Source organism: Teleopsis dalmanni, chromosome 1, assembly GCF_002237135.1.
Source record: "Teleopsis dalmanni isolate 2A chromosome 1, ASM223713v2, whole genome shotgun sequence".
In the NCBI taxonomy this organism is placed as follows: Eukaryota; Metazoa; Arthropoda; class Insecta; order Diptera; family Diopsidae; genus Teleopsis; species Teleopsis dalmanni.
Window position 1 is genome coordinate 106,635,940 of NC_051846.1, and position 17,645 is coordinate 106,653,584.

The window sequence follows — 17,645 nt, forward strand, 5'->3', positions numbered from 1 at the left end:
CTCGCTTTTGACATTCGCAGTCACACATATGTTAGGTGACCACATGTTGTTAAAATTTTAAGGTGCCCAGTTGTACGTTTCTGATGCAGGTTAACAGTCGGCCCTTCCTGACGTCAAGCGTCCTCGCGCTCGGAATCAATTTCTTCTTCGTACGGAAATTGACACCATGGCTTTAGGAGATCAGACGCATAGATTGATTTATAATGTCGTTGTTTTCGATCGGATCCTGGTAGGTCTTCGATGACATAATGGTCATTATCGAGAACTTCGGTGACTACGAACGGTTCTTTATATCGACATTCAAGTTTGCGGGACGTGCCTGTGGATGCTGGTTCTCGTTCTGCTAGAACTAAATCACCTTGCTCATATTTCGTTGGTTGCCTGTGTTTATCGTCGAAACGCTTTTTCGCGTATACCCGTTTACTATCGGTGTTATTAGCAGCAAATAATCGTCGGCGGTGGAGTTCTTCTTGGGTGATGGTCTTCATCTTGGAGAATTTGGATCAGCTTGTTACCTAATATGTCGCGTGGCTTGAATCCAAAAAGCAATTCGTTTGGAGATTTTCCCGTCGTTTGACTAATCAGTAAGTTCAATGTACATTGAATGCTTCGTAGGTGCTCGTCCCAGGTTCGGTCATCTTGTGTTGATGGTTGTAGCATGGATAAAACGGTGCGATTAAATCGTTCGACTTGGCCATTGGCTCGTGGCGTATGGACTGCGTTGCGTATGTGTTTGATTTGTTGATCGTTACAGTATCTTTCAAATTCTTTTGACGTAATGGCGGTACCACGATCACTTATTATATTTTCAGGGATTCCAACGTAACTGGTAACTTCATTCAGAATGGCGATGACTTGTTTAGTGTTCGTGCTTTTCACTGGTCTGACGATGACAAATTTTGTGAAACTGTCCACAATAACCAGAATACACTCGTTTAACTTTCGGATCCGGGGAAAAGGTCCCAGGTGGTCAATGTGTATTGTTTTGAACGGAATAGGCTCCATTTTGTAGCAATGTAACTCACCTTCCTTTTTACCTCCTCGACGCTTAGTGAAGGCGCAATCAATGCACGCATCATGTGTCACCTTCCATCGCAAAGCCTTTGGTATTACGAAGAGCTGTTGGTTTTTATACCGTTTGTACAGTCATCCGTTAATTATTTTATAGTCGTTAATAATGTCTGAATCCTTCTCCTCAATTTTCATTACGACTTGTTGAAGTTTGCTATCTTGTAATTGCATACTGTAAAGCCAATCCGCCTCAGTTATTTCCGCCTTCCAGACTCGCAAAGTCGCTTCCTCAAGATCGCAACCGTCTTCGTTAGGCATACGACTTAGTGCGTCGACGTGCGCCATTCGTTGCTCGCTTTGATGTTCGATGATGAGGTCATAGTCTTGGATACGAAGCCACCATCTGGCTATACCAGGTATCATTTCTCGCTTTTGCATGGCCAATTTTACAGCATTGCAATCGGTAATGAACGTAAACGACTTTTCATAGATGTAATATTTAAAGCGGCCCACAGATTCGACAACTGCAAGCGTGAGTCCGAGTCCGATGGCACTCGTGTCTGTATGCACTTGATGGTCAGCTTCCACTCGGTAGCCCGTTAATACTGGTCCGGTTGTTAGTGCTTCATTTAGACTCACGAAGGCGTTTGTTTGTTGATCTGTCCATTTAAAGACGGCGTTCTTCTTAAGTAATTGTCGCAACGGCTCGGATATAATTGCGTAGCCTGGTATAAACTTACGGAAGTATCCCGTTAACCCTAAATAGCGCAGCACCTCTGTTCGCGTTGTAGGCATGTTGAAATTTCGGATGGCTTCGGTCTTGATTTCACCCGGCGCTATCCCGTTGGGTCCCAACTAATGTCCCAAGAATTGGATAGTATCTTTCAGAAATTCGCATTTTTTTAAATTCAATGTTAAATTAAATTCTTTTATTACACCTAAAATTCGTTGAAACTTTCCGAGAAGTTCTTCTTCATCATTGCCGCCGACAAGCATATCGTCCATGTAGTGAATCATATCGCTGGGTTCCAAGCGCGTTTTAATTTTTGCCATCAATTGTTGAAACAGGACTGGTGCGTTCTTCAGCCCGAACGGCATCCGTTTAAACTCATACATACCATCAGGAACCACAACTGCAGTATATTTACGACTGTTACGTTCTATAGGAATTTGATAATAACCACAGTTAAGATCTAACGATATGTAGATTCGATACTTCGTTGCTTCTTGTAAACTTTCTTCGATATTGGGCATTGGGTAGCATTCTTTTCGAGTGAATTGATTAATCCGACGGTAGTCCACGCAAAGTCGATGTTCGCCATTCTTTTTCTTCACAAGCAACATTGGACTCGCATAACTTGATTCAGACGGAGCTATAATATCATTGTCGAGCAACTCTTGAATTTTCTTCGCAACGATTTCTTTTTTCGGTTCCGGAACTCTATACGGGACTTGTGCGATCACCTCGTTGGTCGTTAACTCAATTTTCATTTCGACTACATTAGTTTTGCCGATTCCATCCATACCTGTAGCGAAACATTCTCGGAATTCATTAATCACCTCTAACAGCTTTCCCTTAGAATCTGAATTTACAGTGTCCGTACACACGTCATCTTCCGTTATTGGACTAAGTTTATTAATTTTACACGTCGTTTTTACTTTGTCTTCGAATTTGAACTGTCCGTTGTCATATACGGCGCGTATATTTTCGCTATTGCATATTTCGTCCCCTATAGATCGTAATTCAACACACAATCTTTGAAGACGTGAAACGTCAACGGTTTTTCAACCTCATCGATTTTCAAATCCGTGTCGATTTGTATCTCAGATCGTTCTATACCACCACCGAATCCACCGATGGTAAATAGGTTTTTGCTGCGCGTACCACCAATATCGTTGGCAAATGTTTCCCGGACCATATTACATTCGCTTCCAGTATCAATAAATGCAATGGCTTGCTTGCTACCAATCGTTATTTTCTTAAGAAATTTATTGTCGATTATATTTGTTTTTCGCACGAAAACTGATGGTTTTCCGCAATTTTGCTGTTCATTTTTGAGGTGCACCTTATTACAATCTATACAACGAGGACGTTTTGGGGGTCTTGCATAATTTACTGACAAGTGCCCTGACTTACCACAATTGTAACACATAACATTCTTTGCCTTATTGAACGATTGTATTCTTTGTTCGCTTTCACCCGCATTATGAAAAGGCTTTTCGTTTATCTTAATGCAATTTTGTAAAAAGTGCTCGCATGCTTCACGCATTTCTTTAACGAATACGAATTTTTGCGGAGCAATCGCCATTTGTAGTTCTCGATGTTTTAATCCTTCTCGGACGTATTTCGTGACAGCTATCTCACTAAGATTATGACGTCGTCCTAGCGCACAGACACGAAAAATGAACTCAGTTATTGTTTCGTTTTGCCTTCGAACAACGCGCGACATATTGTAATGTATATCCGCTTCATCGTATTCGCAACCGAACTCGGTGACAAGCTCATTTGAGAACTCCTTCCAAGTAGCATGCATTCTTGGTGATGCGTCCACCCACATGCGCGCTACACCCTTCAAACGGCTATACACTGTAAGAAGCACACTTTTTTCGGGCCATGCATATACAGACATAACAGCTTCAACACGTTCGACAAATTGCGTAGCCGTAATAGAATCTTCATTCGTTGGGTCGAATTCGGGCAAGACTTCTGCGATTTCTCGTATAGCGTTACGGTCCCTACTAGGCATTTCTGAAGTACTGTGTTGATTGTTTCTAACGTTATTCTGGTTAATGGCTACTTGTTGAACCATTTGCCGCAGTTCGCTAATTTGTTTTCTCAATTCTTCGTTTTCACCACGCAATTCCTCATTATCGTTTGTAAATTGCAAAACTACGCCGCTTGAGTTCACGTGTTCAGTTAATCGTGTAACTAATTCCGCCTTATTGCCTGTAGTTGATAACTCTTAACCACATGTTGTTAAAATTTTAAGGTGCCCAGTTGTGCGTTTCTGATGTAGGTTAACACTTGAATGGTAATTTTGTATTAATTCAATTTGTTGCGATTTATTCACAACATTCCTTGGTGGATTATATAATAATATATTTATAGGTGTTTGCTGACCTTTATTCCCTATTTCTTCTTGCAATATTAAATATTTTCATTAATTTTCTCATCAATGTATTCGAATACTATACCTTTAGTAGAAAATGCTACTTTATTGAGATTATTTTTGTTTAATACTTTTGTGAGCGTATCCAGGACTGATTCTAAAATCAAGTTGAGCTTATTGCCACACTGTACTTTAACAATATTTTTCTCTATTCTTATAATTGGCAAACTTTTTTTTTCTTTCCTTCATTGAGCTCAAATTTCTTCTAATATCAGAAATCAAAATATAGAATTATAGAATTGATCATTCTCTGAGTAATTTGTACTATGATTCTGCTTGATTACATTTTCTTCTTTATTCATTTCGTTATTCGTTTTCATTTTCTTCTGGTCACAATATTAATATTTTTCGGAATCATTGCTTTCAGTGTATCCGAATCCATTCTGATTCTGGATAATGCATCAGTATTTGTACTCATTTTTCCTTGTTTAAAGACTATGTTGTAATGGACCTTTTCTTAGTTTCATTTATAGCTGGGGTTGAACTCAGCCGTCGCCAAGGTCCACTCAGGAAATTTATTTAATGAGACACTGTCACTTCCGGTTTCCATGCTGACGATAAACAGAACCGCAAACAACCTGACCGAAATTAAATTGAATCGGTAATGAACCGAGCTGAAGATACACGGTGTTGCAAATACTAACTCGCCGGACAGCCAACACGATATAATACAGTAACACAGACACACGTGACTGTTAAAGCTACTTGTGTTGTATTATAGGTCGCAGATAACACGACCTTCCCTGTTCACTATTAAAGCGTCCAGGGGCCGGAGGCATTAGGTTACTGTTAAAAGCCACCTACAGTTCCGACACTATGGTATAGACACACGTGACTGTTAAAGTTACGTGTGTTATACCCCGTGCAACCTAGATTCAGACACCGTTGAAGTCTTGAATCTTGCTTACCTTTGTCTATAAACCGTGCCACTGTATATCTCTATTTGGTTCACCCTTCTAATTTTTCACCACTCAGAGGAAATTGATAAAGATTATAATTTGACAATTATGTATTTTAGTTAGCGAATTCCAATTTTTTTATATATTTATTTTATTTATAAATCAAATTTTACTTTTCATAAGTTACAAGAAAATATTAAAACTTATATATTTACAATTGTATAATTCCACTTATAAAACAACAATACTCAATTCTATGCTTATGTTTCTGTTCAGAATTAAAACAACTGAACCGTTTGAGTATTTGTAAATTACTGATTTTATTTAAAACAACGTTCTGTATTTATACAAAAATATCTTAAGATTAATTTTACATCAAGGTTATTATTTTAATGGACTGTATTACATTTTGTTATTGTTTGTAAAAAAGGTTAAAAAAAGGACGGAAGTCCCAACACTAGGGATTTTCCTCCTATTGTTTCTATAAATATATTTATTGTTATAATTAGATACGGATGCTCAAATGTTACAATGCTTGCTATATTAATATAATGTATTTTTACCCTTGTACATTATTCTGGGAATTTAGGTGATAAGGTTTTAAGCGATAATAATAAACTAAAATAATATAATATATAAAATAATTAAATATTTATAAATTTATGTTCATGATTGAACATTCTGCCGGGGGCATAATGTTCATGATTGAACATTCTGCCGGCGCTTAAGACTAAATATTTTGGTTTCTGAATGTAACTGCTACCGATTTCTTCTTCTTCACGTATAATATTATTCCAATAATGACAATTATTATCAGTCCTAATGATATGTGAGCTGAGGCGTGATGAAAATGTAGATTTTTTAATTCAGTCTTTTTTGTTTATAGCTTAAGTATTTCATCTCTAATTTCCGTTAATTCTTTGGTGTTTTTTATTTCCCATGATTTGAGTGGCCTTATATATTTATTTTCTATGTTTTCTGTTAATTTTGTCATTGGTCTGTACATCTCTTTGTCGTCTGTTGATCATTTGAGGCTATTAGCGTTGTTCCTTTTATTCTTGCTTTACAGCCTGTTTGCAGATTTAAAATCCCTTGTTTGGGTAACTGGAGAATTTCATTTTTATTTGATGGGCATTGTAAATGAGCTGAGCTATTTTCGATTGTTTTGAATAACCATCTGTTGTTGCCATTTAATGTTATCCATATTGATGTGGAGGATACTTCGTCGTATTCGCATTTGTCCTCTTTTGTTGGTTTGATCGGCGCTATTTCACACGCTGAGTCATTAGCGTCCTGCCACGGCCAATTACCTTTGCAAATGTATTTGTTTGTACTTATTCTAATACATTTGTTAAAGGTTGTTTGAGTCATTAGGTGATAAGAGTGTATGTCGAAATTATATAATAATATCGTTTTTGATATCTTTGGTATTATCATTGTATCACCCTTCTTAATTGATAGAGGTATTACCTCATACACTGATGATGGGTGTATTGATAATAGCGGAATTTTTGCACTTATTATTAATTTGGTACCAACGAATATCCCATTGGCTTCTAGTAATTTGTATATGATTTGTAAATCAATTCCGCCTTTTTTTCCTGGTAGTTGCACGTTATTTGTTAGCCTGTCTTTTATTTGCATAATCGCGTTTTGTAACTGATGTGGTTTCAGTAAGGTAGGATTTATTTTGTTGTGGTTTATGTCTATCAATAGATTAATTATTTCTCGTTGTGTACGTGACGTTTCGTCGATCATTGATGAAAGTTGCTTCGTTACCATAAAGTAGTTTATTGATTCATGTCAGTAAATTGTGCATTTATGTCGTTAGTAGTTCGTTTTAATATGTTTACTGTGGCATCCACTACAGATGTTTGCTCCCGCGTTAATTGTACTAAATTATGTTGATTATCTAGCACTTTTTGCATATTGTCTTCGAGATCTCTCCTGTCTTTTTCATCTATTGTTCCGAATAAGATATGGAATAGTGACCCCATGAACTCTAGGGGAGCTCTTTTTCTTCTGACAGAGTTTTTGTCCATAAATAGTTTATTATTTTCTTCCAATTCTTCTATTTGTTTGACCATTGTATCTAGTATACTATTGCATTGATCTTTAAATTGATTGATCTTTGTACTATGATTCTGCTTGATTACATTTTCTTCTTTATTCATTTCGTTATTCGTTTTCATTTTCTTCTGGTCACAATATTAATATTTTTCGGAATCATTGCTTTCAGTGTATCCGAATCCATTCTGATTCTGGATAATGCATCAGTATTTGTACTCATTTTTCCTTGTTTAAAGACTATGTTGTAATGGACCTTTTCTTAGTTTCATTTATAGCTGGGGTTGAACTCAGCCGTCGCCAAGGTCCACTCAGGAAATTTATTTAATGAGACACTGTCACTTCCGGTTTCCATGCTGACGATAAACAGAACCGCAAACAACCTGACCGAAATTAAATTGAATCGGTAATGAACCGAGCTGAAGATACACGGTGTTGCAAATACTAACTCGCCGGACAGCCAACACGATATAATACAGTAACACAGACACACGTGACTGTTAAAGCTACTTGTGTTGTATTATAGGTCGCAGATAACACGACCTTCCCTGTTCACTATTAAAGCGTCCAGGGGCCGGAGGCATTAGGTTACTGTTAAAAGCCACCTACAGTTCCGACACTATGGTATAGACACACGTGACTGTTAAAGTTACGTGTGTTATACCCCGTGCAACCTAGATTCAGACACCGTTGAAGTCTTGAATCTTGCTTACCTTTGTCTATAAACCGTGCCACTGTATATCTCTATTTGGTTCACCCTTCTAATTTTTCACCACTCAGAGGAAATTGATAAAGATTATTTATTATTTTCTTCCAATTCTTCTATTTGTTTGACCATTGTATCTAGTATACTATTGCATTGATCTTTAAACTGTAATAATTTTGGACAAATTGGCTTTGTTACTTCTAGTACTGTGTTTGCATGATTTATCATTTTAAAATAAGGTTTCATTTCGTAATATATTACCAAGTTCCATGTTGACGTCTGAGTGTTTGCTTCTCCTATTTCGTCCAAGAAAATTGATGTGTTATTGTTTAATGCTTGTATTGAAGATGTTGTAGTAGTTGATGATGCCTTTGCTAGTGGCAGTGTGCACAACATGGCTAAATAGATTGTTGCTAAATTTATACAGGTATTTTTTCTCGTGCATTTTGTATTAGTTTTGCGTTTTGTTTCATTTTGATCATCTTTTATAAGTTGACATAATTTGTTAATTGGCCTTTTAATTTCCCCTTCCTGTAGCGAAACATTCTCGGAATTCATTCATCACCTCTAACAGCTTTCCCTTAGAATCTGAATTTACATTGTCCATACACAGGTCATCTTCCGTTATTGGACTAAGTTTATTAATTTTACACGTCGTTTTTACTTAGTCTTCGAATTTGAACTGTCCGTTGTCATATACGGCACGTATATTTTCGCAATTAAATATTTCGTCCCCGAGCAATAGATCGTAATTCAACACACAATCTTTGAAGACGTGCAATGTCAACGATTTTTCAACCTCATCGATTTTCAAATCCGTGTCAATTTGTATCTCAGATCGTTCTATACCACCACCGAATCCACCGATGGTAAATAGGGTTTTGCTGCGCGTACCACCAATATCGTTGGCAAATGTTTCCCGGACCATATTACATTCGCTTCCAGTATCAATAAATGCAATGGCTTGCTTGCTACCAATCGTTATTTTCTTAAGAAATTTATTGTCGATTATATTTGTTTTTCGCACGAAAACTGATGGTTTTCCGCAATTTTGCTGTTCATTTTTGAGGTGCACCTTATTACAATCTATACAACGAGGACGTTTTGGGGGTCTTGCATAATTTACTGACAAGTGCCCTGACTTACCACAATTGTAACACATAACATTCTTTGCCTTATTGAACGATTGTATTCTTTGTTCGCTTTCACCCGCATTATGAAAAGGCTTTTCGTTTATCTTAATGCAATTTTGTAAAAAGTTCTCGCATGCTTCACACATTTCTTTAACGAATACGAATTTTTGCGGAGCAATCGCCATTTGTAGTTCTCGATGTTTTAATCCTTCTCGGACGTATTTCGTGACAGCTATCTCACTAAGATTATGACGTCGTCCTAGCGCACAGACACGAAAAATGAACTCAGTTATTGTTTCGTTTTGCCTTCGAACAACGCGCGACATATTGTAATGTATATCCGCTTCATCGTATTCGCAACCGAACTCGGTGACAAGCTCATTTGAGAACTCCTTCCAAGTAGCATGCATTCTTGGTGATGCGTCCACCCACATGCGCGCTACACCCTTCAAACGGCTATACACTGTAAGAAGCACACTTTTTTCGGGCCATGCATATACAGACATAACAGCTTCAACACGTTCGACAAATTGCGTAGCCGTAATAGAATCTTCATTCGTTGGGTCGAATTCGGGCAAGACTTCTGCGATTTCTCGTATAGCGTTACGGTCCCTACTAGGCATTTCTGAAGTACTGTGTTGATTGTTTCTAACGTTATTCTGGTTAATGGCTACTTGTTGAACCATTTGCCGCAGTTCGCTAATTTGTTTTCTCAATTCTTCGTTTTCACCACGCAATTCCTCATTATCGTTTGTAAATTGCAAAACTACGCCGCTTGAGTTCACGTGTTCAGTTAATCGTGTAACTAATTCCGCCTTATTGCCTGTAGTTGATAACTCTTAACCACATGTTGTTAAAATTTTAAGGTGCCCAGTTGTGCGTTTCTGATGTAGGTTAACACTTGAATGGTAATTTTGTATTAATTCAATTTGTTGCGATTTATTCACAACATTCCTTGGTGGATTATATAATAATATATTTATAGGTGTTTGCTGACCTTTATTCCCTATTTCTTCTTGCAATATTAAATATTTTCATTAATTTTCTCATCAATGTATTCGAATACTATACCTTTAGTAGAAAATGCTACTTTATTGAGATTATTTTTGTTTAATACTTTTGTGAGCGTATCCAGGACTGATTCTAAAATCAAGTTGAGCTTATTGCCACACTGTACTTTAACAATATTTTTCTCTATTCTTATAATTGGCAAACTTTTTTTTTCTTTCCTTCATTGAGCTCAAATTTCGTCTAATATCAGAAATCAAAATATAGAATTATAGAATTGATCATTCTCTGAGTAATTTGTACTATGATTCTGCTTGATTACATTTTCTTCTTTATTCATTTCGTTATTCGTTTTCATTTTCTTCTGGTCACAATATTAATATTTTTCGGAATCATTGCTTTCAGTGTATCCGAATCCATTCTGATTCTGGATAATGCATCAGTATTTGTACTCATTTTTCCTTGTTTAAAGACTATGTTGTAATGGACCTTTTCTTAGTTTCATTTATAGCTGGGGTTGAACTCAGCCGTCGCCAAGGTCCACTCAGGAAATTTATTTAATGAGACACTGTCACTTCCGGTTTCCATGCTGACGATAAACAGAACCGCAAACAACCTGACCGAAATTAAATTGAATCGGTAATGAACCGAGCTGAAGATACACGGTGTTGCAAATACTAACTCGCCGGACAGCCAACACGATATAATACAGTAACACAGACACACGTGACTGTTAAAGCTACTTGTGTTGTATTATAGGTCGCAGATAACACGACCTTCCCTGTTCACTATTAAAGCGTCCAGGGGCCGGAGGCATTAGGTTACTGTTAAAAGCCACCTACAGTTCCGACACTATGGTATAGACACACGTGACTGTTAAAGTTACGTGTGTTATACCCCGTGCAACCTAGATTCAGACACCGTTGAAGTCTTGAATCTTGCTTACCTTTGTCTATAAACCGTGCCACTGTATATCTCTATTTGGTTCACCCTTCTAATTTTTCACCACTCAGAGGAAATTGATAAAGATTATAATTTGACAATTATGTATTTTAGTTAGCGAATTCCAATTTTTTTATATATTTATTTTATTTATAAATCAAATTTTACTTTTCATAAGTTACAAGAAAATATTAAAACTTATATATTTACAATTGTATAATTCCACTTATAAAACAACAATACTCAATTCTATGCTTATGTTTCTGTTCAGAATTAAAACAACTGAACCGTTTGAGTATTTGTAAATTACTGATTTTATTTAAAACAACGTTCTGTATTTATACAAAAATATCTTAAGATTAATTTTACATCAAGGTTATTATTTTAATGGACTGTATTACATTTTGTTATTGTTTGTAAAAAAGGTTAAAAAAAAGACGGAAGTCCCAACACTAGGGATTTTCCTCCTATTGTTTCTATAAATATATTTATTGTTATAATTAGATACGGATGCTCAAATGTTACAATGCTTGCTATATTAATATAATGTATTTTTACCCTTGTACATTATTCTGGGAATTTAGGTGATAAGGTTTTAAGCGATAATAATAAACTAAAATAATATAATATATAAAATAATTAAATATTTATAAATTTATGTTCATGATTGAACATTCTGCCGGGGGCATAATGTTCATGATTGAACATTCTGCCGGCGCTTAAGACTAAATATTTTGGTTTCTGAATGTAACTGCTACCGATTTCTTCTTCTTCACGTATAATATTATTCCAATAATGACAATTATTATCAGTCCTAATGATATGTGAGCTGAGGCGTGATGAAAATGTAGATTTTTTAATTCAGTCTTTTTTGTTTATAGCTTAAGTATTTCATCTCTAATTTCCGTTAATTCTTTGGTGTTTTTTATTTCCCATGATTTGAGTGGCCTTATATATTTATTTTCTATGTTTTCTGTTAATTTTGTCATTGGTCTGTACATCTCTTTGTCGTCTGTTGATCATTTGAGGCTATTAGCGTTGTTCCTTTTATTCTTGCTTTACAGCCTGTTTGCAGATTTAAAATCCCTTGTTTGGGTAACTGGAGAATTTCATTTTTATTTGATGGGCATTGTAAATGAGCTGAGCTATTTTCGATTGTTTTGAATAACCATCTGTTGTTGCCATTTAATGTTATCCATATTGATGTGGAGGATACTTCGTCGTATTCGCATTTGTCCTCTTTTGTTGGTTTGATCGGCGCTATTTCACACGCTGAGTCATTAGCGTCCTGCCACGGCCAATTACCTTTGCAAATGTATTTGTTTGTACTTATTCTAATACATTTGTTAAAGGTTGTTTGAGTCATTAGGTGATAAGTGTCTATGTCGAAATTATATAATAATATCGTTTTTGATATCTTTGGTATTATCAATTTGTATCTCAGATCGTTCTATACCACCACCGAATCCACCGATGGTAAATAGGGTTTTGCTGCGCGTACCACCAATATCGTTGGCAAATGTTTCCCGGACCATATTACATTCGCTTCCAGTATCAATAAATGCAATGGCTTGCTTGCTACCAATCGTTATTTTCTTAAGAAATTTATTGTCGATTATATTTGTTTTTCGCACGAAAACTGATGGTTTTCCGCAATTTTGCTGTTCATTTTTGAGGTGCACCTTATTACAATCTATACAACGAGGACGTTTTGGGGGTCTTGCATAATTTACTGACAAGTGCCCTGACTTACCACAATTGTAACACATAACATTCTTTGCCTTATTGAACGATTGTATTCTTTGTTCGCTTTCACCCGCATTATGAAAAGGCTTTTCGTTTATCTTAATGCAATTTTGTAAAAAGTTCTCGCATGCTTCACGCATTTCTTTAACGAATACGAATTTTTGCGGAGCAATCGCCATTTGTAGTTCTCGATGTTTTAATCCTTCTCGGACGTATTTCGTGACAGCTATCTCACTAAGATTATGACGTCGTCCTAGCGCACAGACACGAAAAATGAACTCAGTTATTGTTTCGTTTTGCCTTCGAACAACGCGCGACATATTGTAATGTATATCCGCTTCATCGTATTCGCAACCGAACTCGGTGACAAGCTCATTTGAGAACTCCTTCCAAGTAGCATGCATTCTTGGTGATGCGTCCACCCACATGCGCGCTACACCCTTCAAACGGCTATACACTGTAAGAAGCACACTTTTTTCGGGCCATGCATATACAGACATAACAGCTTCAACACGTTCGACAAATTGCGTAGCCGTAATAGAATCTTCATTCGTTGGGTCGAATTCGGGCAAGACTTCTGCGATTTCTCGTATAGCGTTACGGTCCCTACTAGGCATTTCTGAAGTACTGTGTTGATTGTTTCTAACGTTATTCTGGTTAATGGCTACTTGTTGAACCATTTGCCGCAGTTCGCTAATTTGTTTTCTCAATTCTTCGTTTTCACCACGCAATTCCTCATTATCGTTTGTAAATTGCAAAACTACGCCGCTTGAGTTCACGTGTTCAGTTAATCGTGTAACTAATTCCGCCTTATTGCCTGTAGTTGATAACTCTTAACCACATGTTGTTAAAATTTTAAGGTGCCCAGTTGTGCGTTTCTGATGTAGGTTAACACTTGAATGGTAATTTTGTATTAATTCAATTTGTTGCGATTTATTCACAACATTCCTTGGTGGATTATATAATAATATATTTATAGGTGTTTGCTGACCTTTATTCCCTATTTCTTCTTGCAATATTAAATATTTTCATTAATTTTCTCATCAATGTATTCGAATACTATACCTTTAGTAGAAAATGCTACTTTATTGAGATTATTTTTGTTTAATACTTTTGTGAGCGTATCCAGGACTGATTCTAAAATCAAGTTGAGCTTATTGCCACACTGTACTTTAACAATATTTTTCTCTATTCTTATAATTGGCAAACTTTTTTTTTCTTTCCTTCATTGAGCTCAAATTTCTTCTAATATCAGAAATCAAAATATAGAATTATAGAATTGATCATTCTCTGAGTAATTTGTACTATGATTCTGCTTGATTACATTTTCTTCTTTATTCATTTCGTTATTCGTTTTCATTTTCTTCTGGTCACAATATTAATATTTTTCGGAATCATTGCTTTCAGTGTATCCGAATCCATTCTGATTCTGGATAATGCATCAGTATTTGTACTCATTTTTCCTTGTTTAAAGACTATGTTGTAATGGACCTTTTCTTAGTTTCATTTATAGCTGGGGTTGAACTCAGCCGTCGCCAAGGTCCACTCAGGAAATTTATTTAATGAGACACTGTCACTTCCGGTTTCCATGCTGACGATAAACAGAACCGCAAACAACCTGACCGAAATTAAATTGAATCGGTAATGAACCGAGCTGAAGATACACGGTGTTGCAAATACTAACTCGCCGGACAGCCGACACGATATAATACAGTAACACAGACACACGTGACTGTTAAAGCTACTTGTGTTGTATTATAGGTCGCAGATAACACGACCTTCCCTGTTCACTATTAAAGCGTCCAGGGGCCGGAGGCATTAGGTTACTGTTAAAAGCCACCTACAGTTCCGACACTATGGTATAGACACACGTGACTGTTAAAGTTACGTGTGTTATACCCCGTGCAACCTAGATTCAGACACCGTTGAAGTCTTGAATCTTGCTTACCTTTGTCTATAAACCGTGCCACTGTATATCTCTATTTGGTTCACCCTTCTAATTTTTCACCACTCAGAGGAAATTGATAAAGATTATAATTTGACAATTATGTATTTTCGTTAGCGAATTCCAATTTTTTTATATATTTATTTTATTTATAAATCAAATTTTACTTTTCATAAGTTACAAGAAAATATTAAAACTTATATATTTACAATTGTATAATTCCACTTATAAAACAACAATACTCAATTCTATGCTTATGTTTCTGTTCAGAATTAAAACAACTGAACCGTTTGAGTATTTGTAAATTACTGATTTTATTTAAAACAACGTTCTGTATTTATACAAAAATATCTTAAGATTAATTTTACATCAAGGTTATTATTTTAATGGACTGTATTACATTTTGTTATTGTTTGTAAAAAAGGTTAAAAAAAGGACGGAAGTCCCAACACTAGGGATTTTCCTCCTATTGTTTCTATAAATATATTTATTGTTATAATTAGATACGGATGCTCAAATGTTACAATGCTTGCTATATTAATATAATGTATTTTTACCCTTGTACATTATTCTGGGAATTTAGGTGATAAGGTTTTAAGCGATAATAATAAACTAAAATAATATAATATATAAAATAATTAAATATTTATAAATTTATGTTCATGATTGAACATTCTGCCGGGGCCATAATGTTCATGATTGAACATTCTGCCGGCGCCTAAGACTAAATATTTTGGTTTCTGAATGTAACTGCTACCGATTTCTTCTTCTTCACGTATAATATTATTCCAATAATGACAATTATTATCAGTCCTAATGATATGTGAGCTGAGGCGTGATGAAAATGTAGATTTTTTAATTCAGTCTTTTTTGTTTATAGCTTAAGTATTTCATCTCTAATTTCCGTTAATTCTTTGGTGTTTTTTATTTCCCATGATTTGAGTGGCCTTATATATTTATTTTCTATGTTTTCTGTTAATTTTGTCATTGGTCTGTACATCTCTTTGTCGTCTGTTGATCATTTGAGGCTATTAGCGTTGTTCCTTTTATTCTTGCTTTACAGCCTGTTTGCAGATTTAAAATCCCTTGTTTGGGTAACTGGAGAATTTCATTTTTATTTGATGGGCATTGTAAATGAGCTGAGCTATTTTCGATTGTTTTGAATAACCATCTGTTGTTGCCATTTAATGTTATCCATATTGATGTGGAGGATACTTCGTCGTATTCGCATTTGTCCTCTTTTGTTGGTTTGATCGGCGCTATTTCACACGCTGAGTCATTAGCGTCCTGCCACGGCCAATTACCTTTGCAAATGTATTTGTTTGTACTTATTCTAATACATTTGTTAAAGGTTGTTTGAGTCATTAGGTGATAAGAGTCTATGTCGAAATTATATAATAATATCGTTTTTGATATCTTTGGTATTATCATTGTATCACCCTTCTTAATTGATAGAGGTATTACCTCATACACTGATGATGGGTGTATTGATAATAGCGGAATTTTTGCACTTATTATTAATTTGGTACTAACGAATATCCCATTGGCTTCTAGTAATTTGTATATGATTTGTAAATCAATTCCGCCTTTTTTTCCTGGTAGTTGCACGTTATTTGTTAGCCTGTCTTTTATTTGCATAATCGCGTTTTGTAACTGATGTGGTTTCAGTAAGGTAGGATTTATTTTGTTGTGGTTTATGTCTATCAATAGATTAATTATTTCTCGTTGTGTACGTGACGTTTCGTCGATCATTGATGAAAGTTGCTTTGTTACAATAAAGTAGTTTATTGTTTCTCTATATACTAGGTATGTTTCATTTAATGCTTCATTTATGGCTTCAACTTTGTTTCTCATGTCAGTAAATTGTGCATTTATGTCGTTAGTAGTTCATTTTAATATGTTTACTGTGGCATCCACTACAGATGTTTGCTCCCGCGTTAATTGTACTAAATTATGTTGATTATCTAGCACTTTTTGCATATTGTCTTCGAGATCTCTCCTGTCTTTTTCATCTATTGTTCCGAATAAGATATGGAATAGTGACCCCATGAACTCTAGGGGAGCTCTTTTTCTTCTGACAGAGTTTTTGTCCATAAATAGTTTATTATTTTCTTCTAATTCTTCTATTTGTTTGACCATTGTATCTAGTATACTATTACATTGATCTTTAAACTGTAATAATTTTGGACAAATTGGCTTTGTTACTTCTAGTACTGTATTTGCATGATTTATCATTTTAAAATAAGGTTTCATTTCGTAATATATTACCAAGTTCCATGTTGACGTCTGAGTGTTTGCTTCTCCTATTTCGTCCAAGAAAATTGATGTGTTATTGTTTAATGCTTGTATTGAAGATGTTGTAGTAGTTGATGATGCCTTTGCTAGTGGCAGTGTGCACAACATGGCTAAATAGATTGTTGCTAAATTTATACAGGTATTTTTTCTCGTGCATTTTGTATTAGTTTTGCGTTTTGTTTCATTTTGATCATCTTTTATAAGTTGACATAATTTGTTAATTGGCCTTTTAATTTCCCCTTCTTTGGTTTTGAGAGTGGCAACCCTCACTTTTCCATCAGCTCCTTTATATATTTCTTTAACTTTCCACAGCGGCCAATTTGTTGGTGATGAGTTTTCGTCTTTTATTATTACTATATCGCCTTCGGCTAAATTATTTTTTTCTATTTGCCATTTGTTTCTTTTTTGTAATGTTGTTAAATATTCATGTTTCCATCTGTTCCAGAAATCTTTTTTCCTTTTTTGTATGTGGTTCCAATGATCAAGTTTGCTTGTTCTTTCGTCTGTAGTTGGTACTGGGTCGTCCAACATAGGACGTCCTATTAAGAAGTGAGCTGGAGTTAGTGCTTCTATACTTTCTACATCATTATTCATGGTACAAAGTGGTCGAGAGTTTAGCACTGCCTCTATTTGATGCAGAAGTGTCGTCATTTCCTCATAGGTTAATTTCGATTCTCCAATTGTTCTTTTCAGGTGATGTTTCATTGATTTGACACCAGCTTC

At 35.5% G+C, this 17,645-nt stretch overlaps 3 protein-coding genes across 3 annotated transcripts; all 3 read right to left on the bottom strand.

The window, feature by feature from the left end:
* Positions 1 to 1,866: 1,866 nt before the first annotated feature.
* On the bottom strand, positions 1,867 to 5,653 carry LOC119665079. Its single transcript, XM_038074400.1, has 3 exons — positions 5,644 to 5,653; positions 2,791 to 3,973; positions 1,867 to 2,722 (listed from the first exon to the last, which is right to left on the bottom strand). Exons 1-3 carry the CDS (start codon positions 5,651 to 5,653, stop codon positions 1,867 to 1,869), a joined length of 2,049 nt encoding a protein of 682 aa, XP_037930328.1.
* Positions 5,654 to 6,070: 417 nt separating this feature from the next.
* On the bottom strand, positions 6,071 to 6,862 carry LOC119665092. The gene has a single exon (XM_038074409.1). It carries the CDS (start codon positions 6,860 to 6,862, stop codon positions 6,071 to 6,073), a length of 792 nt encoding a protein of 263 aa, XP_037930337.1.
* An 8,749-nt stretch (positions 6,863 to 15,611) lies between these two features.
* LOC119665101 lies at positions 15,612 to 16,481 on the bottom strand. The gene has a single exon (XM_038074415.1). It carries the CDS (start codon positions 16,479 to 16,481, stop codon positions 15,612 to 15,614), a length of 870 nt encoding a protein of 289 aa, XP_037930343.1.
* Between the last annotated feature and the right edge of the window lie 1,164 nt (positions 16,482 to 17,645).